This window comes from Pelodiscus sinensis, chromosome 19 (genome assembly GCF_052426305.1).
Source record: "Pelodiscus sinensis isolate ZL-2025 chromosome 19, ASM5242630v1, whole genome shotgun sequence".
In the NCBI taxonomy this organism is placed as follows: Eukaryota; Metazoa; Chordata; order Testudines; family Trionychidae; genus Pelodiscus; species Pelodiscus sinensis.
In genome coordinates this window covers 32273820-32301160 of record NC_143070.1, presented here as the reverse complement: position 1 = coordinate 32301160, position 27341 = coordinate 32273820, and the positions used below count along the sequence as shown (strand labels likewise).

Sequence of the window (27341 nt, the reverse complement as noted above, 5' to 3'; positions counted from 1 at the left end):
GGGGGGCCATTGCCCAGCCGGACCCGCCCCCGATACCCTGCGCCGGACCCACCAGCAGCGCAGGACGGCGGGTCCCAGCTCCTCACGCTCTGGCGACTCCTCCCCGCAGCGAGTAACGGCCCCAACGGCCCCTCACAACGGCTCAGGGAGCGCGGCGCATGCGCAGTAACCGCGGCGCAGTCTGGTCCCTTTCCCTGCCCGCGCGCGGAGCGATGGGCGGGACCCGCCGAAAACCCGACCGCGGCGGAGTAGAACGGGCCGGCCCGTCAGACCGCGCATGCGCAGCAGCTCCGTGACTCCGCTCAGACTCCAGCGCCAGGGCTTCGCTCAGACCGGGCGCTGCTTGGCCCCGCCCCCCCGGCCAGAGGCTACTTCCGCTTCTCGGAGCCCGGGCCGGCTCGCAGGTGGGGCGGGGCTTTTGCAGCGCGTGTAGCGACCCGGGGGATTCCCTCCCTGCCGGGCTGGGAGCGGGGGGGTGTCCCGAGGTGGGCGGGGCCGGCGCGCGCTGCTGGGGTTGCAGGGTTCGCTCTGGGCCCCACGTGGCTGCGCGGGCGGGGGGGGGGGGAGGCTGCGGCGGGTGCGCGCGCGGGGCTCTGGGACCGGCCCTTTGTTGCGGGGGCGGGGCCGAGAGATGCCCACGTGGGCCAGTCCCGGCTTCTGCCCAGCGCGTCTGGTGGGTCCCGGGGCGGCGCGCGGAGGGGGGCGGGGGATGCTCACCTGAGAGGCGGTGCCACTGTGGGCTCCTGCCCGGGCACTGCGCATGCGCAGCGGTTCTGGCGCAGCCCTGGCCCGTCTCTGCCCGCGCGCTGTGAGTGTCCCGAGGGGGACGCGGCTCCACGTGGACTCAAGTCTGGTGCGGGAGGGGCGCCGGTGGGGGATATAGGGGACTCAGGGGGATGGGGCGGCTGCTGGAGGATTGATGCCGCAGCCCCGCACTTTCGAAGGCCAGCGCGGGCCACGTGGGGCCGAGGGTGCGCATGCGCGTGACGCCACGGTCGGTACTTTAACAGCGCGCGGCCCAGCGTTGCACGTGGAAGGCAGAAGGTGGCAGAGGCTTGTGCTGAGGTGGGGGGCGGGCAGGGTAGGGTGATGCTCATGCGGCAGAATATGCCATGGTTACGGGCCCATTGGTGAAAGCACTAAATATTATCCAAGCACAGATAAGCAGTGGTCCCCAACCTTTTCAGGTTGGCGGGCGCCAGGGGGCGGGGACACTTGCCCACCCGGGGGCGGCCCCCCCCAGCCGCATGCCGAGCCGGCAAGGGCACGCACGGTGCTCCCGGGGGCGGGGCCAAGGTCGGCGCCGGAGCTGGCAAGGGTATGCGCGGCGCCCCCCGGGGCCGGGACCGGCCATGCGCCCGGGGCTGGCACCTGCCAGCCCAGATTGCTCCGCGGGCGCATGTAAAGAGCCCGGGGGGGGGGGGCCATGGCGCCCGCGGGCAAAGGGTTGGGGACCACGGCACTAATGGAATGGAGTGCAGCTGCGTAAATTATACTGGTTTTATTGGCAGAATATGCCATGGTTATGGGCCCATTGGTGAAAGCACTAAATATTATCCAAGCACAGATAAGTACACTAATGGAATGGAGTGCAGCTGTGTACTTATACCAGCTTCAGGGGGTAGCAGAGATTTTTTTTTTTTCAGTTCATCCTGTACAGACTAACAGTCTGGTAGCACTTTATAGTCTGCCAATAAAACCAGCTCTGCTAGATTCAGCCTTTTGACCAGCCAATACGTGATGTTAATAAAAATACAGAATGATCAGCGGGGGGGGGTTAACAAAAAGAAAAGCATAAAGCAAAGAACTGCTTCTTGCATACTAATTTGGAGTCCTGGGAACACATTTCTCATAGACCTTTCTTGTTCATTCCGTATGCACCGAATTCTCTCCACAGCCATGAACACAGAGTTCCATCCTTTCTGGCATGGCCGAATAAACTGGGGCTTGCATTCTGCTTCCATCATTTTTGCTCCAATTGCTGAGTGTTCAATTTTAATTTATAGTGCTTAGCATCTGGCAAAAATGGGCCTGGCCATCTTTTTTTAGGGGTCATTTGATTCTTCTTGTACCACATCTATAAATGAAACTAGATTCTGCAAGTGGCAGGCTCAATGTTGGTGTTTTGGTTCAATTTATTCACGGTTGTTATCGCTGTCAGGGACGGCTTCAGTTTTCTGAAATTCAGCTTATCAACATGAAACCCTGTTGTTGAAAACACATTTGAAAGACACCCCCCCCCCCAAAACAAACTCAAGCCACATTAATATGTCCCCCAATTGATATACCATGCTGGGTAAAATACATTGAGTGGATCCTGGGGGAAGCTGTGATTCCACCCCTGAGCCAGACATCCTCTGGTCCATCCCTCTTTCCTGCCCCCTGCACTCCAGCCCCCAGCTGCTCTCCACACCTGAGGATTCCCCTGCCCTTGGCCTCAGGACTGGCAGTGGGGTGGCCGTTCCCCCCAGGCACTGGAGGAATTGGGTGTGAGGGGTGGCAGAGGGGAGGGGGCTTGGATTAAAGTTAGGAGCCTGGTCAGTGGCCAACCCTATTCACCGTGCTGCCCAAGAGTGGTTCTTGTTCTGCCCTGGCCCAGCTGATTTCCCCCTTCCCCCCCAGTTGCTCCAATGCTAAGAGCCGGATATGCTGACTCAGGGATTTGCGCAGGGGCTGGCAGGGAGCCTATGAAGCCGCAAACTGGGTGTTTGACAGCCTGGGCCAGTAGCGCTTCCTGGCATCTCCAGGAGCCTGTTGGGCCAGGGGCTTCCAGTCCCAAACTGGACACCTGTCTCCCTCAACCTTCCCCCTCTCACCCTGCCCCCATCCCCTCACAGCTCCCCTCTCCCATCCCTCATAATTTCTGCTCCTCAGCTAGAGACCCCAACTATGCAGGCACAAGTGTTGGGGTCCAGCCATCTGATCTGGGTGTAATTCGGCATGTGCATTTCTGCCATGCGAGTGACTGTTGTGCTTTACAGAGTCACAGGCACAGAGCTATTGGAGATGGCAAAGCCCCATTAGGTCACGGAATCTATGGGCCTGGGGCCAGGTCAGGGCGTCTCTTTCTCATATTTGCAAAATGCCTTCCCTGTGTGTGTCCAGTGCAGCTGAGATTCTTTTCTGTCTCTTTTCTCTAGGACATAAGAAACAGCTTGAACAGGTAGGTGGCTCGCACGCCTGTCATACTGCACAGCTCAGGGAAAGAGGTTGGAGCTGATGTTGGCACCACATTTCCCCAGGGCTCTACAGCCAGATGTTGGATAGAAATGTCTCTGACTCACTTAATTCTGAGGGTCTGACCCTTGCACAGCAGACTCTGGAATTCCCCATTCAGGAGCACAGTCTGACTTCAGATATTTCCTAGAGCTGTCACATACCTGGGGACTGTCTGCCTCAGACTGTGGGGCTGGAATATGGGTCTGTCACTGCTGGGCACTGGGCACATTTAGACCGGGGCAGCAGGGTCCCAGAGTCTGTATTACCTGAGGGCTGTTTAAAGAGACCTGTGTGGAAGGAGCAGGGGAGGGAGAAGCTGGTGTCTAAGTCTGGTTCCTAGTGGGTAGATTCCTGCAGCCCTTCACCTGGGAACATCCTGTCCCTCATCGCCTGGAAGCTAAAGAGTGAATTAGCAATTGAAACTCAATTCCACTTTTGTCCCCAGCTGGTGTCTCCGGGCCAGAGGTGAAGAACAGCAATGGGACCTTTCAGGGGAAGGTTGCATATCCATGGGCTGTGTTGCCCCTGCTCTCAGGCTGGGGGAATTCAAGGAATTCTAACTCCAGACCTGTTAGAGCTGAGACTCACTAGCCAAATCTTATCATCTGTAAATGAAATAGAATCACATGGAATTGTTTCTGTTCAGGTGTGAGATGGGGCAGTTCCAGCTGCCAGAAGAGATTTCCCCTGAACTGGAAGAACAAGTCGATGCTTTCTCCCAGAAAACGATTGCGCTGTCAGAGACTCTGAGAGAATTCAAAGGTACCTAGAAGGGATGGAGTAGGGGAAAGTTGTTTAACTATTAGAAACTATTGAATCTGGCCTCTGAAGCCAACCATCCCCTTCCTCAGTTCCCACATGGAGAATGACGGCCCCATCATGCTGCTCTCTTTAGAGGCACTGAGCAAACAGAGTCAACTGCTTGCAAATAGAGCCAGGTGTTTGCAAACGCTGAGCCTCCCGTTGGTGTCAAGGGATCAAAATAGGTAAAGTTAATGTCATGGCAACGTCTTCGCCCCAGCACAGGTCTAGGTTATGACAAGAGGTGGTTAGTGACTGAGAGAAACCAGGTGGGAGGGGATGAGGAGGGAAAAGTAAATCTCACTTTCAGTTTGTGTCTCCTGGGGCGGGGATGAGGCTGCAGAGATGTTGGCTCCATTGCTGGGAGGTGCCCAAGTGAGAGAGGACACGGAAAGTTTGACCTTTTCATACTAAACCCTTGAGTGTGTCTCTGGTCTCTGATACAAGTGAAATGCAAAGTTCAGTGTGGAGACGTGTTATAAAGAGGAGAGCCTGGAATCTCACCTCTCTTATCCCTTCCCCACCAGACACTCTGCCCTCTGCACTGGAGAGAGCAAGAGGAAAATCCCTGGGAGCTTTCAGACAAGGTGAGTTTTTCAGGTGGAGATTCTTTAAATGAGAAAATTCCTGTGAATAAATCTTCAAGGGATTGTCATTAAAGTTACCAACCAAACCCAGCGACCATAGTGCACATAGCCCTAAATCTCACCCACTGATCAGTGAGGAGACCTGGGGTGCTCAGTCAGTTTCAATATGGGGTTGGTTTCAAACAATAAATAGGCTGAAAGGCTGAGAGCTGAGTGGCTTCCATGGTATCAGTTTGTTCATGGCGAGAAACTGCCGAATACGCAAGGGCTCTTCGGTCTAGTGCAGGCCTGAGCAAAATACAGCCCATGGGATGGATCCAGGTCACCAGGCCATCTGATCCGGCCCACTGATGCTTGGCGAGCAATGGGCTACTTCCATACTTGCAACTTCCCACCTGCAAGCCACTCAGAAAGCGAAGGTGAGTCTGGAGGTGAAGGGGGAAGGCTTCAGGTGCTGCTTCCACCTCCAGGACAATCTTATTGGCTGGTTTCTGGCCAGAAAGGAAGCACCGTGCCCCCTCCTCTCTGGCTCATAGTTATTCACTTACCCACATGGCCCTGCTGCCTGTGCAAGGGTTGGGCAGGCTCCTTGCCTGCCTCAGAGAGGTGCTTGGCTGCTGGCCGGGAGTCACTCAAGTAAGTCTCCTGGCCAGAGCTTGCCTCTGGCACCCCAACCTCTCTCTTCCCCTCCTAATTCTCTGCCTCCCACTCCTGCCTCCCACTCCACATACCCGAACTCTTTGTTTTCTTCCCCCATTCAAGTATGCAAGAAGCTCTTCATGGTCAGAAACCCTCAGCTCCCTATTTGTCCACTCAGCCACTTTTCTAAATGAACCTTACTTTAAATATCTCATGAGTAGTTGGCTAATCCAGTGCCCCAGATCATACCTGCCTCCTTAACCAAACTCCTTCCCAGACCCCTCTTTCCCTCCTACATCCCAAACCCTCACCCAAAGCTCCTTTCTTCACCCAGTGTCCATCGCATTTGCTGTATTTCCTGCTTAATGTCTTGGAAGAATGCAGCTCTCAACCACTTTCCAAAATCTTGGAGTGCCTCTCCCCCATCAAAATGAATTGCCCATCCTTGGTCTAGTGGATACAACTCAGTGAGAGTCAATAACTGAAAGCTGCAGCCGGAGAATTTCAGGCTAGAGAGGAGGCACAAATATTTGATGGGTAAGAGGATTCACTGCTGAAACATGAGCAAAGAACTGGTGGGTTCTCCATCTCTTGATGTCTTCAAATCAGCACTGGGCAACTTTCTAGAAAACATGCTGTGCAGAAACTATTCCGAAGTAGGAATAAGATCCTCCGGAAAAGGGCGCTTTTTCCGGAGGATCTGGGCCAGTGAAGACGCTCTTTTCCGGCTTTTCTAAAAGCCGGAAAAAAGCGGCAGACATTTTTATTTAAATGCCGCGGGGGATATTTAAATATCCCCCGCGCATTTCCCTATTGCGACTCGTGAAATTAACATGCCCCTTCCGGAAAAGGGGCCAGTGTAGACGAGCCCTGGGTGCTGAGAACTGAATCCCATTGTTGCAGGCAAAGTAATGTAACTCAAGCCAGGTATTGAGAGAAATAAATACGGCTTTCGGATCTAACTCATGTGTGGTGTTTATGGAATATCTAGACTCAGCGTTTGCCCAAAACTGCAGAGTCCAACATGTTTTTCACCAGGGACAGAGTCTGGGCAGAATTGGGGTGTGGAAAGAATTAACGCCCTTTTTGAAATGTCTCCAATTCCCCTTCTCCCCCTGCCAGGCTGCAGAACACCCATTTCTGACTCCAGCTCAGCCCCTCGCCTGCAGAGCCAGGGACAGGAAATGGCCGTGGCGGAGCCGGTGAGCTTCGAGGAAGTGGCTGTGTATTTCTCCGAGGAGGAATGGGCTCTGTTGGACACAGGCCAGAGAGCCCTCTACAGGGATGTGATGCAGGAGAACTACGAGGCTGTGAACTGGCTGGGTGAGGATTCCTATCCTCTTGTGTAACAGAAGCTGGGTGGGCTCTGGAGTAGCTGGGTTGGGTTTGGTTCAGGGTCCTTCATTGTCTGAACCCCCAATATCAGCAGTATCTGCCCCAGTAATCCTGACTCCTGTGTGAGAGGCGGTTCAGTGACATAATAGTGGTGCTGCTCTTCCCACAGCTAAGGTCTCACTGTGGTTCCCACAATCTTGCCCATGCTGTGCCTTGGCCGGAGGTGTCAGTGGAAGGGCCCAGGCAGGAACAGCAGGGACCAGAGTTGTGGGGCTGGGTGCAGCTGCTCTTAGTGTCTGCAGGGTCTCCTTGTGCTATTGTGCTGAGCCCTTGGAAGGAAGGCGCCAACTCAGAGTCCTTCCTTGCCTCTGGTAGATTCTGTGCAAGCCAGAGAGGCACCAAATGGCAGGCCCGACTGGCCACAAGAGGAGGGCTGCTGCTGCTGACAGAGTAGAAACAAGGCTGCAGAAGGGGAGCTGAGCTTCAGGAGCATCTACAAGCAGCAGAGAAGCAGCCCATCCTGTCTCCACCTTGGCCAGAGTTGTGACAAGAACAGGAACAGGCCAGCACTGCCCTGGCTGTCTGTAGGACTGACCGCTGTTGTGGGCTGCTGACAGGGCCCACCATGGCACAGGCAGTCAGGATCAGGAGTGTGGACCATAGGCAGGGCCTAAAGTGGCCAGCCAAGGAATCATTTTCCTGATCAGACAATTCCCCTGCCTCCTGGCTCAAGTAGAGCATCTGAGCCCAAGAGCAGGGCAAGTCCAGCCCCCAGCCAAGAGCTTTGTGGACAGGGCCCATAGGGCTCTAGAGCTCTGCTGGATCCTTTCCCTCTCAGCCCTAGAGACCTGACATGTCAGCTCAAATATGAGTCCTGGCTAGAGGCATCTGTCAGTCCTGAAAGTCCTAGAGCTCTCCCCTTATGAGCAGTGTGTTCCTGTCCTGCCCAAGTATGGAACAAGCCCTAAGGGAGACTGAGTTGTATCCTGCAGAGTGCAGCAGAGCGCTCAGTTCCCCATGGGAGTCAGCTGGGCTATTCCCAACATGGTAGTGGTACAGGGGGAGTATGGAATTAGTGTATCCTGGGATCTTGTACCAGCCAAAGACCAGTCTATGGAAGGTGGGGAAGGAGCCTTTCTGGGTAGGAAACTCAGATCCTGGCTTTGGAAGCAACAATGGCAAAGACCTTAATGAAAAAGATCAGCATTTGGTTAATTTCTCCCACAATAGGATTTCCAGTCCCCAAAGCTCATGTGCTCTCCTGGGTGGAGCAAAGGGAAGAGCTGCAGATCCCGGATCTCCAAGGCTGTGAGGAAGGGGAGATCATCAGTGATACTCACACAGGTGAGAATTCAGCTAAACTGACTCAAACCAATTTCTGTGGTCTCATAGCAGGTGTTGGTTGTGTGTTTTCATCAAGTCTGACTGGCCCTTCAGCCTGTCTTCAACTCCAGTCTCAGAGTGCTGTGTGAGGAAAAAGTGATGAGGGAGCAAGGTGAACTCAGCTCATGATTATTGTATCTTTACAGCCATTCTTTGTGTGTCCTCCCCCCCCCCCCCCCCCCCCGCCCTCCACATTTTCTGTTCACCATTCAGAGTTTTTCTTTCAGCTCAGCACAGGGAATGACTCCTGTGTGGTTTCTCTCTCTATCCCAGCAGGTGATGAGATGCTGAAAGAGAACAATGAGAGGAGTCTTCAGGAGGAAGGACCTGAGCAAATGGCTTCATGTGGGGTATTAGTGGGAAGATCTGAAGGGCATGTTTCTCAGAGTCCTGATCAAGGAGAGACTTGTGACAGTCAGCGTAGTCTACAAAGGCAGCAGGGAAACCATCCCGGAGCAGAACAGGATAAATCCAGTGACAGGAGCAGAAGGTTGAAAACAAACATAGAAACTGTTCAAACAAAAATCCCCCATCAACATTCACCTTGTTCTTGCAGTGACTGTGCAGCTCCTATTAAACATGAAAGAGCCCACACAGGAGAGAAACCCTTCAGCTGCTCTGACTGTGGAAAAAGCTTCAGTCGGAGGTCTCACCTTGTTAACCATAGGAGAGTTCACACCGGAGAGAAACCCTTCAGCTGCTCTGACTGTGGGAAAAGCTTCAGTTGGAGGTCAGACCTTGTTAACCATAGGAGAGCCCACACAGGAGAGAAACCTTTCAGCTGCTCTGACTGTGGGAAACACTTCAGTCAGAGATCAAACCTTGTTAGCCATAGGAGAGTTCACACCGGAGAGAAACCCTTCAGCTGCTCTGACTGTGGGAAAAGTTACAGTCAGAAGTCATACCTTGTTATCCATAGGAGAGCCCACACAGGAGAGAAACCCTTCAGCTGCTCTGACTGTGGGAAAAGTTACAGTCAGAGGTCAAGCTTTGTTAACCATAGGAGAGTTCACACCGGAGAGAAACCCTTCAGCTGCTCTGACTGTGAGAAAAGGTTCAAACGGAGGTCACACCTTGTTAGGCATAGGAGAACCCACGCAGGAGAGAAACCCTTCAGCTGCCCTGACTGTGGGAAAAGCTTCTGTCGACAGTCACAGCTTGTCAGCCATAGGAGAGCCCACACAGGAGAGAAACCCTTCAGCTGCTCTAACTGTGGGAAAAGCTTCAGTCAGAGGTCGCACATTGTTATGAATAAGAGAACCCACACAGGAGAGAAACCCTTCAGCTGCTCTCACTGTGGGAAAAGCTTCAGTCAGAAGTTGCACCTGGTTAGACGTAGGAAAACCCACATGCAAGAAACCATTCAGCTGTTCTGACTGTAGGAAATGCTGCAGTCAGAGGTCACAGTTTGTTATCCATAAGAGAACTCTCACAAGAGTGAAATCCTTCACCTGCTCTGACTTTGGGAAATGTTATTGCGAGATTTCAAGTTGTATAGAGTTGAAGCCACACATGTGAGAAACCCTATAGTGGTGGTGAGCAAAATTTTCTCTGTTGGCACAATCTAGCCTGCCGAAGGCTTTGATCCTGTCCACAAGGAAATGCCACGCCCCACTTCCAAATGGGCATGTGCTGAGGGGGAAGGAGCTTAGCCCCACCCCCTCTTTGTGTTGTGTAGCTACTAGAGAGGAGGCAGCGCTAGGCTGAGTCCTTGCCACACAACCTAAGGCTGGCATTAGAGGCACTACTGCCACTGCACTGCTGGCCTCCAGGGCTACATGGCCATGTCAGGGGTGCCTCTGCATAGCTGCAGCAGTAGCACCTCTGGCCCTGGATTGAATGGTTATGTCTATACTGGCATGATTTTCCGAAAATGCTTTTAATGGAAAAGTTTTCCGTTAAAAGCATTTTCGGAAAATTGCATCTAGATTGGCAATCTAGACGTGCATTTCTGCAAAAAAGCCTCGATTGCCATTTTTGTGATCGGGGCTTTTTTGCAGAAAACAGTACTGTGCTGTTTCATTGGCCCTCTTGCGCAGATCATTTGCGCAAGAGGGCTTTGGCTCGAATGGGAGCAGAACAGTATTTGCGCAAGAACACTGACGATCTTGCACAAGATCGTCAGTGTTTTTTCGGAAATTCAAATGGCCAGTGTAGACAGGTGGCAAGTTTTTCTGCAAAATCACCTTGCCAGTCTAGACACAGCCAATGGTTGCAGCAGTGGTGCCTCTGGTGTCCGGGGCTGGTCCTGGTCTTTGTGGCTGCTGCTGCAATAGCAGAGCCTCGCTACAGGGTGACCAGGACAGTGTGGCTGCAGATGTTGCTGCAAGGGGGGCCCAAAGCCAGGTAATATTTGCTGTCCTCTCCAGATACTCCCTCCCAATCTCCTCAATTCCCTTTCCCCTGGAAGGCAGCTCCCCCAACTTGCTCTGGCACTCTCCTTTTTTCTTGCACCCTCTCTCCTGGCCCCACACTGCACCCTTCCCCTGGCCAGATAGCTGCCTGCTTCTGCATCCCAGATCCTTCCTTAAGACCCCAACCCTTTCTTGAGCCCCCTGTTACATTATTGGATTTTAAGATGAGCATACAGATCACTTGCTGTGATCATGGGGAACTGTTTGCCTCAAATTTGGTACAAAGTGGGCCATGGGAGGTATCAAATGAAAGCTGATATTGTGTTGATTCTATGTATGGTATTCATGTACTTGTTTGGAGTTGGTATGGGGAGTTATCATGATGGGCTCAGTTGATGCTGTGTATGGACTGCCTGTCATGGGGAAAGAATGTCCAATGAGTGACTATTCTAATCAGTACGGATCCAAGGACAATGGCTCTCCGGGTGGCCAATACACAGCTGAGGAATGCATGTGGTAAGGTGCAAAGCAGCCAGGTTACAATGGCTGCTGGCATATGAAACATGTCACTTGACCATAGGATTATCTCCAGCTTGGGAAACACCAGGAACGAATATCAAACACCGTGAGGGGGGCTCCATCTTATCTTCAGTCTTGCTACTTATCCAGATGAAGCCTTGCTAAGGACAGAGACAAGGGGAATGAGTGCTGACCCCTCCTGATATACAATGTACGCCAAAGACTTTTGTGCTAGCAGTTTGTAACATCTCCGCTACGATCCTGCATCAAGAATTTGCCGATTGATGTATATAATGTATTCTCCTTAACAACCTTACTCTGAACCTTTGTTTTCTTTTATTAATAAACCTTTAGATTCTAAAGGATTGGTCCGCTGTGATCTTGTAGGTAAGATCTAAAGTATAAATTGACCAGAGATTCATCACTGGTTCTTTGGAACCAGGTGGATCTGTTCTGGGTTGGAGAGATTGGGCTGTATAACCCCTCACCTGTGTGTAAGCCCAAGGCTGATTGTGGCACAGGAAGAGCTGGAGTATCTGAGAGTTTTTACTTATGAGGCTTCCTGTGGGTGGACTGGCAGGTAACGTGCTCTGTATGACTGGTTTGTGACCTATTTCAGAAAGGTCTCCAGTCAAGGGCTGTAAGCAGTCCTGGTTTTGAGCAATTTGCCCTGAGTGGATTCCCTCAGCAGTGCCCAGGCCCAGCCCGGCCCTCTCCAAACCTGTAGACTACTGTTGCTCATGGAAACTCACTGTTAATTACACAATTAGTCAAGCCATTTTGCTAGGGCTGCATCTGGGGAGTTGCATTTAAAAGGTTTAATCTCTTCAGTAATTTAACTTTCATGTTAGTTGATCAAACTTTATTGTATATTATGTAAAATATTTATGTCCAATACATACCAAAAAAATCAATGTTTTTACTTATTGTAGGGGTGGAGAACTTTTTTTGTATTGGGGGCCACTCACCCACAGAAAAATCAGTTTGAGAACACTCAAAGATGTGGCCCCTGACTGAGACACCTCACTCTTGTGGCATTCACAGGATAAGGGGAAGAGACAGAGAGGACTGAAGTTCAGGGCTTCCCATAGGCCAGATTTACTTTCCTGAGGTTCCAGAGTTAGTGGATTTTGTGGATCTCCTTAGGCTCTAGGGTGGAAACAAAAGTGTGCTGACCTGACTCTGCACTGGGCTAGTGCTGTGTGTGCCATGTAGCTTCCGGCAGAGCTGTGGGCAACATTTAAGTCCTGTAGTCACTCTCTGACGTACCTGAAGAAGGTCTCCAAGAAGCCCTGAGGGTTGGGTTCCTGCAGATCCTGGAAGGCAGCTTGCAGAAAGTACTGTATCAGTAGTAAATGCCTTGATAGGTTTCATCACTGTATTGTTTTGACAGATTCCCCACCCCTCCCTTAGGCCTTGCTCCTAACCCTACCCCCTTCCACCACCAGTGTTACCAAAAGACAGACAACATAGAGGGCCACGAGTCTTACATGTGTAACATCTTGTCTCCAGAGTTGGGGGAGGACTATGCATTTTATACGAGAAGAAAAACAAACCCCCTTTTCCTGGTCTTTGGTCTGTTGTAGTCTTCCTGGCATGGGAGTGGGAGACTGGGCCTGCCCACTCCACTGGACTTCTCCCAGGGACCCTACAGGAAGAGCAGCTGGCAGGGCTTCTTGCCCTACTCTAATACCACTACCTCTCCACCGGCCTCTTCACCCACTGCTTCCTTCTATTATCCTCTGCCTTTTACCTTGGGGCTCAGCTTGGCTGTGCTCTGCATCTCTCAAAACTCTACCCCTTGCTGCCTGGGAGGAAACCTTTTATAGGGAACGGGAGGCCTTAACTAGCAACAGGTGCTTAATTAACACCTGTTGCAGGCTGATTCCTAATTAGGCCTTCATTATCTGCCCTGATTACTGGGCTGTATTCAGGTGAGGCTAATTGGGAAACAAGAAGGTATTAACCCCTCCTCCCAATATGGCTGCCTTCTATAGCATTTTGTAGACCTTCTGTGAGGCCTTGTTAGTCCCCTGCTCTAGGTGTGCTGTGTATTCTCCTACACCCCTCTCTCCTTTTTGGGTGAGGGGTGCCTATGGAGTGGGTTGCCTTTTTATGGTTAGCAGGTCCTGGCTACCATTACATTCTAGGCCAGGCCCCCTTTTCCACCAGCTTTTTTAGCTATTGAGGGTGTGGGGGGTTTTCCTGCCCTTCTTCTGGGTGGGGGGAGCTCTTTCCCATTTCTTTCAGGGTCTATTGTACCCCACCCTTCTCCCCTTCAGTATGCCTGACCTCCCCTATTCCTGTTGCTGCTTCTTTCTCTGAGGTAGAGGAGGTAAGGGGGCTGCTTTAGAGCAGCCTCTTGAGTTCTCTCTCCTCCCACAGCTTGTCCTGTGTTGGGGATGTAGGTAATAATTCCGGACACCCTGGCTGTGTCTAGACTGGCCAGTTTTTCCGGAAAATCAGCCGCTTTTCCGGAAAAACTTGCCAGCTGTCTGCACTGGCTGCTTGAATTTCCACAAAAGCACTGACTTCCTACTGTAAGAAATCAGTGCTTTTTGCGGAAATACTATGCTGCTCCTGTTCGGGCAAAAGTCCCTTTTGCACAAAAGTTTTGCGCAAAAGGGCCAGTGTAGACAGTTGAGATTTGTTTTGCACAAAAAAGCCCCAATCGCAAAAATGGTGATCGGGGCTTTTTTGTGGAAAAGCGTCTGTGCCAATCTAGACGCGCTTTCCCGAAAATGCTTTTAACTGAAAACTTTTCCGTTAAAAGCATTTCTGGAAAATCATGCCAGTCTAGACGTAGCCTTTGGGTGCAGGTGAAAACAAGCAGAGGATTTATTGATTCACACGGCTGGTGGAGTACCCACTAGGGGTAAACCTGGTGAGCACTAACTTAACCAAACAAACATTAGATTATACATTCAGCAGGTGGGCAGAGGGGAAGTGATTTGCTAGGTCTAGCAGTGGAAACATTATGAGTACATAAGCCAATGGACTACAAGGTTACACAGGATCCCTGCCCATCACCAATTAAACATCTTATCAATAATACAGGTAATTATTCCTAACAAGTAAAATGAGCCAACATAAACAGAGGCATGTTGATGGTAACTCTTTCAACTGGAAATATAATGCGGCTGCTGCAGGGGTGATATTGCCTTGGGTTAGCGCAGTCTTAGGGACCCAGGCTTATTTTCTAGGAATAAAGAAGACAGTGAAAAACAATCCTGCAGAGTTGTTTGGTACGAGCCTTATCAAAGTGAAGCCCACTTGCAATGTGGTTGCCAAGGGTCATGGTAGCTACTGTCTGTGTGCTTCCCAGGCCTGGCCTAATGATTTAAGATTTGAGTTCTCATTTCTCAGCAAGATACCATGGACTGCCTCAGTTTACCCCTACAGTTCCCTCCTCTTGATCTTAGGGCTCTTTAACCCACCAGGTTAAGTACAATTTCAGGGTTTTTAATTTACTTTAGAAGTGCTGATACAGCACCAGTACTATTATAAATGTTATAATCAAAACTCACCACATGATTTGGCAAAACACTACTCAAATCCATCCCCAAGATATTTTGTCACCAGTAAAGGCACTGCCCGTGATTATAGATTTGACCTCTACTTCCTGGTTGAGTGTTTCAGAGTAAGGTGTTATGGCATGGTCCACGGTTTTCCCTATGTGTGTGTACCTCAGACGGCCAATCCTGATATGCCTTTGGGCACCGTCCACCAACTCCTCAATCTCTGCCTGCAGGGCCAGTAAACCCTCCTCTAGGTACTTACTTCCTCCATGCCACTCAGGATCCCATGTTAGGTTACCCGTCATTGCCGAAGTGCTGTAGTGCCAAGTCCTGTGAATGGTCAGGGTAGCCCAGCAAGGGACTGTTATGCACACGGATGGATATGTAGAGGGCAGGGCCTTCCATTTAGTTCAATGGTGTGGACTGTCTGGGTGGTCAAACACCAGGGCTGTGTCTAGACTAGCATGATTTTCCACAAATGCTTTTAGCGGAAAAGTTTTTCTGTTAAAAGCATTTGCGGAAAAAAGCGTCTAGATTGGCACGGATCCTTTGCTCAAAAGTGCTTTTGTGCAAAAGCATCCGTGGCCAGTCTATACACGATTTTGCACAAAAAAGCTCCGGTGGCCATTTTCACCATTGGGGCTTTTTTGAGCAAAAAATTAAGTGCCTGTCTACACTGGCCGTCTTGTGCAAGAGGGCTTATCCCTGAGTGAGAGCATCATAGTATTTGCGCAAGAAGCACTGATTGTGTACATTACAAAGTCTGTGTTCTTGCACAAATTCAAGTGGCCAGTGTAGACAGCTGGCAAATTTTTGCACAAAAGTGGTCGCTTTTGTGCAAAATCTTGCTAGTCTCATAAACTCATAGACTTTAAGGTCAGAAGGGACCATTATGATCATCTAGTCTGACCCCCTGCACAGTGCAGGCCACAGAATCTCACCCACCCCTCTTAGAATAATCCTCTCACCTATATCTCAGATATTGAAGCCTTCAAATACTTTGAAGGCCCCAATATGCAGAGAATCCTCCAGCTGTGATCTGTGCCAATCTACCCTAGAGGAAAATTCCTTCCCGACCCCAAATATGGCGATCAGCTAAACTCTGAGCATGTGGGCAAGACTCATCAGCCAGACACCCAGAAAGTTCTCTATAGTAACTCCTATCATCCCTCCATTTTCCTATTTCCTACTGATAATGAATGGTCAATTAGTTACCAAGATCATGTTATCTCATCAAACCATCCCCTTATCATAGAATCCTAGAACTGGAAGAATCCTAGGCAGGACCAATCCCATCTAAATCAACCCAGCCAAGGCTTTGTCAAGCCGAGACTTAAACACCTCTAGGGATGGAGACTCCACTACTTCCCTAGAGAACCCATTCCAGTGTTTCACTACCCTCCTAGTGAAATAGTTTTTCCTAATATCCAACCTGGACCTCTCCCACCACAACTTGAGACCATTGCTCCTTGTTCTGCCATCTGTAACTACTGAGAACAGCCTCTCTCCATCCTCTTTGGAACCTCCCTTCAGGAAGTTGAAGGCTGCTATCAAATCCCCCCTCACTCTTCGCTTCTGCAGACTAAACAGACCCAACTCCCTCAGCCTCTCCTCATAAGTCATATGCTCCAGCCCCCTAATCATTTTGGTTGCCCTCCACTGGATCCTCTCCAATGCGTCCACATCCTTTTTGTAGTGGGGGGCCCAGAACTGGACACAATACTCCAGATGTGGCCTCACCAGAGCCGAATAAAGGGGAATAATGGCATCTCTGGATCTGCTGGTGTGGGGAAAATCAAATAACTCCAATTGTGTCTAAGGGGGGACTGTGCAGAAATCATAACTTTCTAAAAGAAAACTGCTGTAAGGGTTAAAAAGTTTTCCAGGCCTCTCTCCCTGTAACAGAGTGAAATCAAATTAGCTCTAATCAAAGACCCTTACAAATGACTATCTCAAATTCATGGATACTCCTAGTCTGTCACAATTTGTCATGTAAACCCTTATCTTTGTCACGGTTTGCCTTGTAGACTCCTCCACTCAAGTTCTCATGTGACTTTGTGTACTGTAAAAACTTACTTCTAGCACTCCTGGGGTGAACAGAAGTCTCAGAGTACTTCTGCTGAGACTTTGATATGTTAAAGAAGAACAATCCACAACTGAACTGTCTAAGCATTCTGTATATAGGATACCTGAATCTGTCTGTCAGGGCTGCTGCTTCACTCTTGGAAGTGACAGCCTGCATGCATGCATCATAAAGTTTTCTCTTCTAGGTTTCTCTCCTGCCTCACTGATTTGACCTCCGGCCTCGGACCCTTCTGGGGGCTCTGTACCCCAGGGGAGCGAGATTTCCCCCTCAATTTGGTGTCAGAAGTGGGATGGCTTGGAACTCCAGTTGGAAAGGCTGGTGATGAGGAATGGGAACGGACTACAGCGCGCATCTGGAGGGTAAGGGATCCATTTAAAATCCCCCAGTCCGCCTCCCTGTTCTCGTCACCAGCTGGACCGGCTGGCGGTAAGAGTCATCTTTTACTTAAAATTTTTTGTTAAGAGGCTTGAGGGAAATTTAAAACGAAAACACTGGGTATAGCCAAATAGGGGTTGGATTTTGTTGTTGTTGTTGTTGCTGACTAATTGGTGGCGAGTCCAAGCGCATGGTTTTGAGTGAGTGAAGTCCGGAGGGGGACCGCAGCCGCACCAGCGCTGTCAGTGTCACTGCACAGCTGCTGAAAGCAAGGGCGGTTTCCCCCGGCACATAAGGAGTGTGAGTGAAGCTGACAATTTGTGTGGACTCCCACACTATCCTTGGAGAGGGTAGTGCTGCTGGACGCCTGTACTATCCTTGGAGAGGGTAGTACTGTTGGGCTCCTTTGCTGTCCTTGGACAAGACAGTGCTAACATGGATAAGATTGCTCCCTCAAGTCTGTCTCCTACTGAGGGAAAAGGTTTCTCACAGCCTGGGACTCCCTTGTCTCAGATGATCAGTCAGCTAGGTATTGCCTGCAGGTTTGAAACTAAGGAGACTTAAGGAATTATTGAGCATTTGGAATGGCTATACTCAGGGGAATTCCCAGAATAAATGGCAACTAGAGCTTTGACTTACAAAAGCTTGCTTATCTTAGAGTTTTCCTCGAGGAAAAACATCCTAACCAGATGGAATATTGGTGCCTCTGGGAGGATGTGGCAGTAAAAAAAAAATAATCAGAGCATTATGGCTAGCAAAAAAAGATTCTATTGAAAAGCTGCAGCAAGAATTGGCTTCTCTAAACAGCTTGATTCTCCAGATGTGCCATCTGCACCCCCACCCCACTTTGGACCCTTGTCAGCTGAACATTCTTTCCTGTTATCTCCCTTTTCTCCTGTAAACCTTATGGGACGTGACTTGTTGTGTAAATTGGGTGCAAACCTTCTCTGTAGAGAGGAAGGGATATTTGTTGACCTTTCCCCCTATCAGGCTCCAAATTTGATGGCATTACTACTCTCAGAGGAATCTGATGAGACCTCAGGACATACACCCCTCCTGGACCTCTCAGATGTCCCAGAGACATTGTGGGCAGCCCATGTGAATGAAGTGGGGTTGCTAGCCTCTGCAACACCAGTGTAAATAACATACAGACACAACAAGCCTTTCCCAAGGGTAGCCCTGTATCTATTGGCTAGGGAGGCACAAGAGGGCATTAAGCCTGTAATCTCTCCCTCCTTAAACAAGGGATACTTGTTTATACAACTTCACCATGTAATACACCTATACTACCTGTGAAAAAGCAAATCTATAGATTTGTAGAAGACCTAAGAGTCATTAATAAGTTTGTAATCCCTAGATTTCCAGTAGTACCTCACCTGGTTTTCTGTAATAGATTTATGTTCTGCCTTCTTTTCTATTCCAGTGCATAAGAATTCCCAATTTCTCTTTTCCTTTTCCTTTCAGAGTCATCAATTAACCTGGACATGTTTTTGTAAAGTTATTGTAAAAGCCCTACTCTGTTTTCTCAGTTTTTAAAAAGCTGACCTTAATTCTATCTCTCTTCCCTGCAGTTCTGTGTTAGTTCAGTATGTTGATGATGTGCTAATTGCTAGTGAAACTGAGGAAAGATGTAAAACTGATACCTCCTATGTGTTAAAGTGTCTTGCTAATAAGGGTCACAAGGCTTCCAAAGCCAAATTGCAATTTGTAAAACAAAGAGTTCAGTACTTGGAACATTTACTTTTAGGAGATGGCCGCCAGTTAACACCTGAGCGAATCTCAAGTTTTTTTCATTCCTCACCCTTTCACCAAAGTCAGGTACACAAATTTCTGGGTACTGCAGGATATTGCAGACAATGGATTCCTAATTTTCCTGGACTCACCAGGCCCCTTACTATTCTACTCTTAATCTTAGCTCCTGACCCAGTGACCTGGTCCCCAGAATGTGAATCTGCTTTCCTTTCCCTTAAAACTCTTCTGCACAGTGGGCTTACCTAAATATAGCAAGCCTTTTACTCTGTTTTGTCATGAACAGGATGGAATTGCAGCTGGAGCTCTCTGTCAACCCCTTGGACACACACCTCGTCCAGTAGCTTATTTTTCTGCAACACTGGACTCAGTAGCCCGTGGGTTCCCACTTTGTCTGAAGGCTGTTGCAGCTGCTGCTGAATTACTTTAAAAAGGCCCAACCTGTCACATTAGGCCACAGCATTATCTTACAGGTCCCTAATGCTGTCTCTGCTCTCTTACAGTGACACCGCACTCAGCACCTATCTGTTCAGAGACAAACCCTGTATAAGAATGTTATCCTCTCTTCCCAAATGTGAGAATTCAAAGATGTAATGTACTTAACCCAGCTACTTTTTCTCCTTTACTCTCTACTGGTAAAGCACATACCCATAACTGTGAAGAATTGCTTGAGCACTCTGTAAAGCCTCCCCAAGATTTGTCTGCTCAACTGCTGGAAAATGCAAATCTTGTATTGTACACTAATGGCTCATGTAAAAGAAATTCAGTTGGTAAACTAGAGGCTGGATATGCAGTGGTCTCAGATAATAATGTTTTAGAGGTTTTTTTCTCTTCCAGGAATCAAAATCAGCTCAGTCTGCTGAGCTCATTGCTTTAATTTGTGCTTGCCTTTTAGCTTCCGGACAGTCTGCTGCTATTTATACTGATTCAAAGTATGCTTTCTCTGTCATGCCACAGGACAAATTTGGAAACAACGAGGTTTCCTTACCTCTTCTGGCTCTGCTATCTCTCATGGTCCCCTTATCTCCCAACTCCTTGATGCTATTCAGCTACCCACATCCCTCTCTATTACCCATTGCCCGGCCCACACAGGTGCCACTGATCCTGTTTCTCTGGGTAATGGGAGTGCTGATGCAGCGGCCAGACATGCAGCAGCACATGGACCTCTGGCTCCCTTTCAGATTCTGGTCTCTCTTTATCTCCCTGTTTCTTTGCAGGACCTGATAAAACTACAGCAAGCTACTCACCCTACGGAGAAAACCCTTTGGGAGAAAGCAGGCTGCTCCTTATCCCCAGCTGGGATAATGGGTGCACCTGATGGCTGCCCAGTCGCCCCAAAAATCTCTCACACGGCAGCTTGCTCAGGTGTCTCATCAAATGACACACATGAGCAAAAGGGGGGTGGCCTCACAAATCCCAAAACAATGGTACGCCCCAGGCGTGCACCTAGAAGCTGTCTCAAGAATATCTAATTCATGTGTGATTTGTAAGCAGTTTAATGTTGCAGGAGGCCCACAGGCTAGCAGCCACACAGAAAGAAGAAACCTAGACATAAAATGACGGTTAGGAGAGCTTGCACCTGCAGGTAAAGGAAGCCCTCCCAGTACCTACTGATGTACCGTGCCACAACATCCAACCAGGCGACTACGTGTTCGTGAAGGAACATCGCAGAAAGAATTCCCTGACAGCCCGGTGGAAAGGACCGTTCCAAGTGCTGCTCATCACCCACACAGCAGTAAAGGTGAAGGAGCGCCCCTCGTGGATCCACGCAAGTCATGTACGCCGAACTGCAGATCCAACAGAGCTGATTGACCCCGTCACCCAGGACCCCTCCCTGGAGGAATCACCTGAGGACGAGGTTCAGCGGACCGAGGCGGCAGACTCTCAAACCAGACTGTTTCCAAACCGGCCTCCACCAGGAGCTTCGAGGTACAACCTGAGAGGTAGGACTGTACCAGCAAAGACCTACAGGTGAGCCAGGCGCCCCGTAGCTCTCAAAGGGGAATCCATTCCAGTATTGAGTGAACTAAGAGACTATGAAATCTTGAAGAGTGCCTGCAGAGGCAAGCCAAACAATACTAACTGATTAAGTTTAGTTAAAAGACTGCTTTGCTAGGTGCTAGATAATTACTATATTATTATTATTATCCTTCTACTTTAGAGACTTAAGATACTATAAGATGGGGATTGTTTTCCTTCTTTTAGTAGTCAGAATAGCCTTAGTATATAACTTTCCTCACCCTTATTGGGAAGCCCTGCAGAAGGTTTGTCCCTCACCAATACAAGTGACTGTTGGATATGTGAACAGCTTATAATAGGCTCTGAAGGCCTTTTACCATTACAGTTTATCCCAACTCCTGCCTCCCTGTGGACCAGACCCCTAAAATTCAGATCTACTGGTAGTCAGTACTCTACAGGAGAGCGGGAGTGGGTAGATGCCCAGAATGATAACACTGTGCCAGAAGTACATAGTCATGGGGGGGAACCGGCAGATTTGGCATAAAAAGCTGATTGCCTCAGGAATTCCCCTAACTCAAGCATTAGGTCCATCAGGAACTATGTTTCCATTGTGTTTTGAAAGCAAAATTGGCACTGGTAAAGATCTGGGGTTGAATGGGCAGTGGATCATTTACCCAACTGATAAAGAAAACCTCCCTCTAAGATAAGAATTCATCCCAGCAAAAGAAGAATACCTAAGAATGTCTAGAATAACTTTGAGTAATACTCCAATAGGAGTATTAAAGGGGGGAATTGTGGGAGAAAATCAAATAACTCCAATTGTGTCTAAGGGGGGACTGTGCAGGAAATCAAAACTCTCTGAAAGAAAACTGCTGTAAGGGTTAAAAGTTTTTCAGGCCTCTCTCCCTGTAACAGAGAGAAATCAAATTAACTCTAATCAAGACCCTTACAATGCCTATCTCAAATTCATGGATACTCTTAGTCTGTCACAATTTGTCATGTAAACCCTTATCTTTGTCACGGTTTGCCTTGTAGACTCCTCCACTCAAGTTCTCATGTGGCTTTGTGTACTGTAAAAACTTACTTCTAGCACTCCTGGGGTGAACAGAAGTCTCAGAGTACTTCTGCTGAGACTTTGATATGTTAAAGAAGAACAATCCACAATGAACTGTCTAAGCATTCTGTATATAGGATACCTGAATCTGTCTGTCAGGGCTGCTGCTTCACTCTTGGAAGTGACAGCCTGCATGCATGCATCATAAAGTTTTCCCTTTTAGGTTTCTTTCCTGCCTCACTGATTTGACCTCCGGCCTCGAACCCTTCTGGGGGCTCTGTACCCCAGGGGAGCGAGATTTCCCCCTCAGTAGCTAGGGGGTGTTTGGGTTTGTTACCAGCGCTGAGCTTTGTACAACAGCCCAGGGAACATTGTGAAAAGCCAAAACCTTCCAGGCCTGGGTGTCCCCAGCCAGCCTGTGAGTGACACAAAGGTTCCTGGCAGTGACGGCTTTGGGTAATTGGTAACAAACCCCAACTGCTCAGATGAGGTAGCCGAGTGGTTAAGGCGATGGACTGCTAATCCATTGTGCTCTGCATGCATGGGTTCAAATCCCCACCTCATTGGGTGTTTGCAGCCTTTCCTCTTGCTTCTCCCAGATCTCTCTTCAGTTCAGTGCCAGCCCCTCCTGTACCCCTGCCTGCCCCAGCCCCTCCCACTGCAGCCTGGGGAAAGGGGAAATCTCCACAGAGACACTCCCAGATGGGACCCTCAATCCCTTCTGCCCTCAAGGGGAAACCTCACAAAGGAGACTCCAGGCAGCCAGGCCATGGGGGTCTCTGAGATGCCCCAGCCCTGCAGCCTGTCCCACCTGGCTGTTGCCATGGTCCCTCTGTGAGGTCACAGCCTCCCAACCAATGAGCTGAGGTGCTGCACAAGGCCCTTGTGATGTCACTGCTGCCTTGCAGGCTCATGTCCTGCCCCTGGCCAGCCCCTTGGCATGTGTGAGCTGCTTCCCCTCTGCCCCCCTCACTCAGGGCTGGTTCTGGGGCTGGCTCTAGGGAACATCAGAGGCTGCTCAGGGAGCCACATGCCCCCAAGGTCACCTTTTAAATGTCAGGGCAAGCCAGGATCTATCCCGTCCCTTCCCCAAGACCCCACCCCTTTGCTGAGCTCCTGCCCTCCCCAAACCTTTCCATGGACTCTTGGTTACTAATGGACACTCGCCACTAATGACATAATCACACCCCAGCCATTTTGCTAGGGCTGCAGCTGGGGAGAACAGTTTAATTTAAATCATTAAATGATTAAGCGTTTGAACTGTCTCATGTTAGTTGATCAAACTTCATTTTAAAGAAAGGAAAAACATTACGGCCAGCACACAAGGTTTCAATGTTGCTTTATTTATGGCAGGGGAGGGGACCCTTTTTTGGGTTGGGGGCCACTGACCCACAGAAAAATTGGGGGCCACAAAAGTGAGAAACAAAAAAAACCTTTTCCAAAGGCTCCCGGCCCTCTCTGATGTGGCCCCCAACTCAGACACCTCACTCCTCTGGCGTTCCAGCCCCCATGGCATGAGGGGAAGGGACGGGCAGGACTGAGGTTCACATTTACTTTTCTGGGGCAGCAGAACTAGTGGATTTTGTGGACCTGCTTAGTCTATTGGTTTCTACTCAAAAACCTGAACCACTCAGCCACCTCAGCCCTGATCTTAGCAGTGTCAGAGGGCTGGGGAAACTGGTAAATTATCCCAGTGCCCAGGCCTGACAGCACCTGCCCCACAGAATTCACACAGCAAACCTGGCTCCTCGAGCACAGGAGGAGCTTGGGGGCTCATTGCTGGGCCGTGGGTGAAGCATTAAACCAGCCCCCTCCTGTGGGGCTGTGAGTGTTGCTGTCCCTGCTGTACAGACAGGGCCATGGAGACAGGGAGAGATTCACTGAACAGGCCAAGGTCGCCTAGTGAGTTAGAGCCAAGATCTGCCCCCAGCTCCCTGCCCCACCCACCGACGTGCTGACTCCCTCACTGCCATGGGGCTGTTTGCATTGGCCTCTTCTCTCTGGAACCAGGTTTAAGCCACAGCTGAGGGTCTGGGCAGGAGGCTGGGTATAGGGGGTCTGAGTGTGGGAGGGGGAGCGTGTGTTCCTCTGGCTCAGCTTTTCCCTTTATTCTAGCCCAGCAATTGCCCTGCTGCAAAGCAGAGTGAAGAGATGAGGGTTTCTGTGAACTGCAGTGCAATAGTCAGGGTCTTGGGTTTCTAAGCTGTAGCCATTAGTGTGAGCTAGACTAGTCATTCTGAGGTTGTGGGTTCAAATCCCAACGGAGTCACTTTAGCTGATTTCCAGAGCAGCTTATACAGAACAGGCTGGACCTGCCCCTGTTGCATGATGAGAGTGTCAGGAAGCTTGTGATCCCAAGACCTCTGTGTGAGACTCCCCTCGGGGGGGCTCATAGGAGAGAGCCCCTGGGTACCACACACGGGCCACAGAGACCTGCTCCATGGTCAGCTGGGTGTGAGAGACGTGCCTGAGACTCCTGGTGGGTGTGTGGGCCCTGCCCTGCCCTTCCTTGAAAGAGACGGGACAAACACAGGGCTGGTTGACAGGGGCTCTGACACTCTAGCAGCGGGGCCGTCCAGCCTTTCAGCTGGATTCAGACCAGGCTTGTCGGAGCCTCTTGCGCTCACCAAGGGGAATTCTGCACTTGCTGCCTTGGGATTCTGCACTTGCTGCAGAGCTCCCCCAGGGCAGGGTTTGGGTCTCAGGGTTTGGGTTGGAGTCTCTGGGATGGGGGAGGGGGTTTGGTCCCTTCCTGAGGGCACAGAATTAACAAGAGCGAATTCCTTCCCCCGCAGCAATCTGAGTTGGCTAAAGAGTTAGTAACAGAATATTGTCCCAAGTTTAAATTGAAGGAGGAAAAGCCTCTGTGGTGTAGTGGTCACTGTGTTTGTTTAACATACAGCAGCTCTTTAGTTCAAAGCCCTATAGAAACACAGGTTCTTGAAGTGTCCTCTCTGATGGGCCAGGCATGTTCTACTCTGAGCTGGGGGTCTCAGGGCTTGGGTCCCTTGTTGCCTTACTCAGGGTTGTGCAGAGGTGTCCTGGAAGCTCTGGTCAAAGGCTCTTTCACAGGCAAGTTCTTCTTGCTGGTCTCCTTCTTGGACCCCAGTTTATATAGTGAAAATTGAGTCCTGCTTAGCAATATCTTAACCAATTATTTTAGTATAATTTTGCTAACCAGTCATAAGATACTTTTGTGATTTACCTAACCAATCATACTCCACCACCTTAGTTGATTTACATCTAGCAAAATTAATTATACAGCAGACAGAAACAGATCCAAACCAGACAGCGACCACACAGACAAACAATAGGAAAGGGAGGACAAGAATCATAGAATGCCCATTGCACAAACACAACTATTGATAAGCAGTTTCTTGCCAGACAAAACGGTGTTTAACTAAGTTTTCTCTACCCATCTTGAGATCTGTTTCTTATCTGGTACCAGTGGGTGCCATTAGGACAGGATCCCCTTCTCACAGCCTAGTCTGACACTATTTCAGTGTCATTTAGCTGGAATGTGAGTAAGTGACTCCAGGCTATACAACTAATTGCTGCTGCTCTTGAGTCTGGCTGCAGAAGAAGGCTTTAGTTTAGACCTACTGAATAGCTACAGGCCTTCCAACAGGGTTACAGAGAAACCACATTGTTACAGATGAGCTTTCCAGGACAAAGATAGAAGGAAACCCTCAGGGGTGTTTCTAGACCAAGGTTCATTCAATTGATTTGTTTTTTTGTGGACCTGACCCTTCCACACCCCTAGAGACTCTGGAACAAAGAAGACACATGAGAAGAACCCAACTTTCTTCCTTTTGCTGTGACATGGATGGATCTAGCTCAGGTTTCACTCAGGGGGTCTGTCTGCATGTGAAGTACCTGTGACAGCCCCTGTGCTCCTCTGCCCCTCATCAGCAATGCCATATACTTGGGGGAGCAGTTGCCCTGAGACTTGCAGAAAGGACAACCTGGACAAAAAAAGAGCACTCAGGTACCCTTTGATAGCTCAGCTGGCAGAGCGGAGGACTGGAGTGTGTGTTTGGCAAGTGATCCTTGGGTTGCTGGTTCAACTCTAGCTCAAAGGAGCTGTTCTTTTCCCTCCAGCCTGGCCTTAGCAGACGACAACCAAGGTGGTTACCTTGGGTCCATGTCTTCAGAACCCTGCACTGCAATGGTGGGGAGGAGCTGCCAATCACATTTCTTGGGCTGTGCAGGTTCTGTCCACACACAAAAGTTCTTTTGGAACAATGGCCGTTATTCCACAATAACAATGCAAGAGTCTACACAGCAATTCCGTTAGTTTGAAATAATTCTGAAGTATCAGACGGCTTATTCCGACTTCTGCAAACCTCATTCTACAAAGAATAACGCCTGTTCCAAATTAGCTATTTCAAAATAAGGTCTGTGTAGATGCGCCACTGCTGCTAGTTTGAACTAGCCCCTTCTTGTGGACATACTAACTTATTCTTCTGAGACAGGTTGTCTACACTGGGGAGCCTGCCTCAGACTATTCTGAGGTTTCCCTGCAGTGTAGACGTGCTAGTTCAAAATAAACTATTTTGGAATCACTATTCTAGACCAGCTTATTCCAAAATAAATGTGCCGTGTAGTCATAGCCAGAGGGATGAAGCAGCAGGAGGAAAGCCAGGAGTGCAGAGGCCAGCCAGAAAACTGAGTGTCCCCAATGCCCATGAAGAGCTTAGTGTGTCGGTCCCATGGTGTAAGGGGCAGCACTCAGGACTTTGAATCCTGCAATCTGAGTTCAAGTCTCAGTGGGACCTGCTGGTTTAAGCTTGTTATTGTGAGGTTTTTTCACACTGCACAGCTATGTCTATGCTGCAGGCCTTTTGCACAAGAATGGCCATTCTTGTGCAAAAACTAGCAGAGTGTTTACCCTGTATGTGCATACTTGTGCAAGAAAATGTACAGTAAACCATTGGACAAGAGGGCTTCTTGCACAAGAAGGCAGTGTGCACAGGCAAGAGGGATTTCTTGTGCCTAAAACAGCCATTAGAACTTTCTTGCACAAGAGAGTGTTCACAGATGCTCTTTATAAGGAGATAAACCATTTCATAGAGCTGGAGAGAACTTTGAGAGGTCATCTAGTCCACTCCCCATGCTCATGGCAGGGCCAAGAGCCATCCCTGACAGATTTGCCTCAGACGTCTCTAAATGGCTCCTTCAAGAATTAAACTCATAACCCTGGAATGGCAGTTCCAGGGGACACTTCTCCAGTGTTCAAACATCTAACAGATAATATGGCAAAAAGGAAGGCAAAAAGAATTGCACTTACTAGGAAATGTCATAACAATTGCCTCAGATGGGACTTGAACCCACAATTCCAAGATTAGAAGACCAATGCTTTGTCCACTAGGCCACACTAGTGACACTGAAAAAACAGAAATTCCCTCTTCCCAATACACATTCCTCAACTTTTAGATAACAGAGTCGAGCTGTTGGAAGGAACCAGAAACACAGGAAGGGCAGAAAATCAGTTCTCAGGAGGCACCTCCAGCTGCCCCCCAAGTGTGGGTCACCCCACACTAGACATGGGTGAAACTCAATACCTTGACATCATGTCTCCCTCCCAAAGCCAGGGGCTTGCCTCCCACAACCGCAGCCTCAGCAGGGCACTGCACTGGTGCTCACGCTGCTCCTGGGGAAAGGAACAGGTGCTACAGGGGCTGGGGCTGGGGCTGGGGCTGGCGGGGAATGGGCAGTTGTCACTGAAGGGGAAGTATAAAATGCAGTCACATTGCTGAGGGC

General features: G+C 49.6%; 3 protein-coding genes and 1 non-coding gene across 4 annotated transcripts in view; 3 read left to right on the top strand and 1 right to left on the bottom strand.

Moving 5' to 3' along the window:
* Window positions 1–835, bottom strand: part of LOC149523058 (uncharacterized) — a 224171-nt gene extending 223336 nt beyond the window's left edge. The window contains 1 exon segment of the mRNA XM_089771245.1: window positions 53–835. The gene's annotated coding sequence lies outside the window, so the exon portion shown is untranslated.
* A 1667-nt stretch (window positions 836–2502) lies between these two features.
* LOC142821539 (uncharacterized) lies at window positions 2503–6595 on the top strand. Its single transcript, XM_089771446.1, has 4 exons — window positions 2503–3163; window positions 3866–3981; window positions 4548–4607; window positions 6369–6595. Exons 2-4 carry the CDS (start codon window positions 3873–3875, stop codon window positions 6593–6595), a joined length of 396 nt encoding a protein of 131 aa, XP_089627572.1. The 5' UTR covers window positions 2503–3163; window positions 3866–3872.
* Window positions 6596–7078: 483 nt separating this feature from the next.
* LOC149523057 (uncharacterized) lies at window positions 7079–11368 on the top strand. Its single transcript, XM_089771375.1, is given in 3 exon segments — window positions 7079–7925; window positions 8241–9315; window positions 9317–11368. Coding segments are annotated over 3 exon segments (1410 nt in total). The 5' UTR covers window positions 7079–7756; the 3' UTR covers window positions 9483–11368.
* Window positions 11369–26284: 14916 nt separating this feature from the next.
* On the top strand, window positions 26285–26356 carry TRNAQ-UUG (transfer RNA glutamine (anticodon UUG)). The gene has a single exon. It is a non-coding gene; the product is annotated as a tRNA-Gln (tRNA).
* Window positions 26357–27341: the final 985 nt, after the last annotated feature.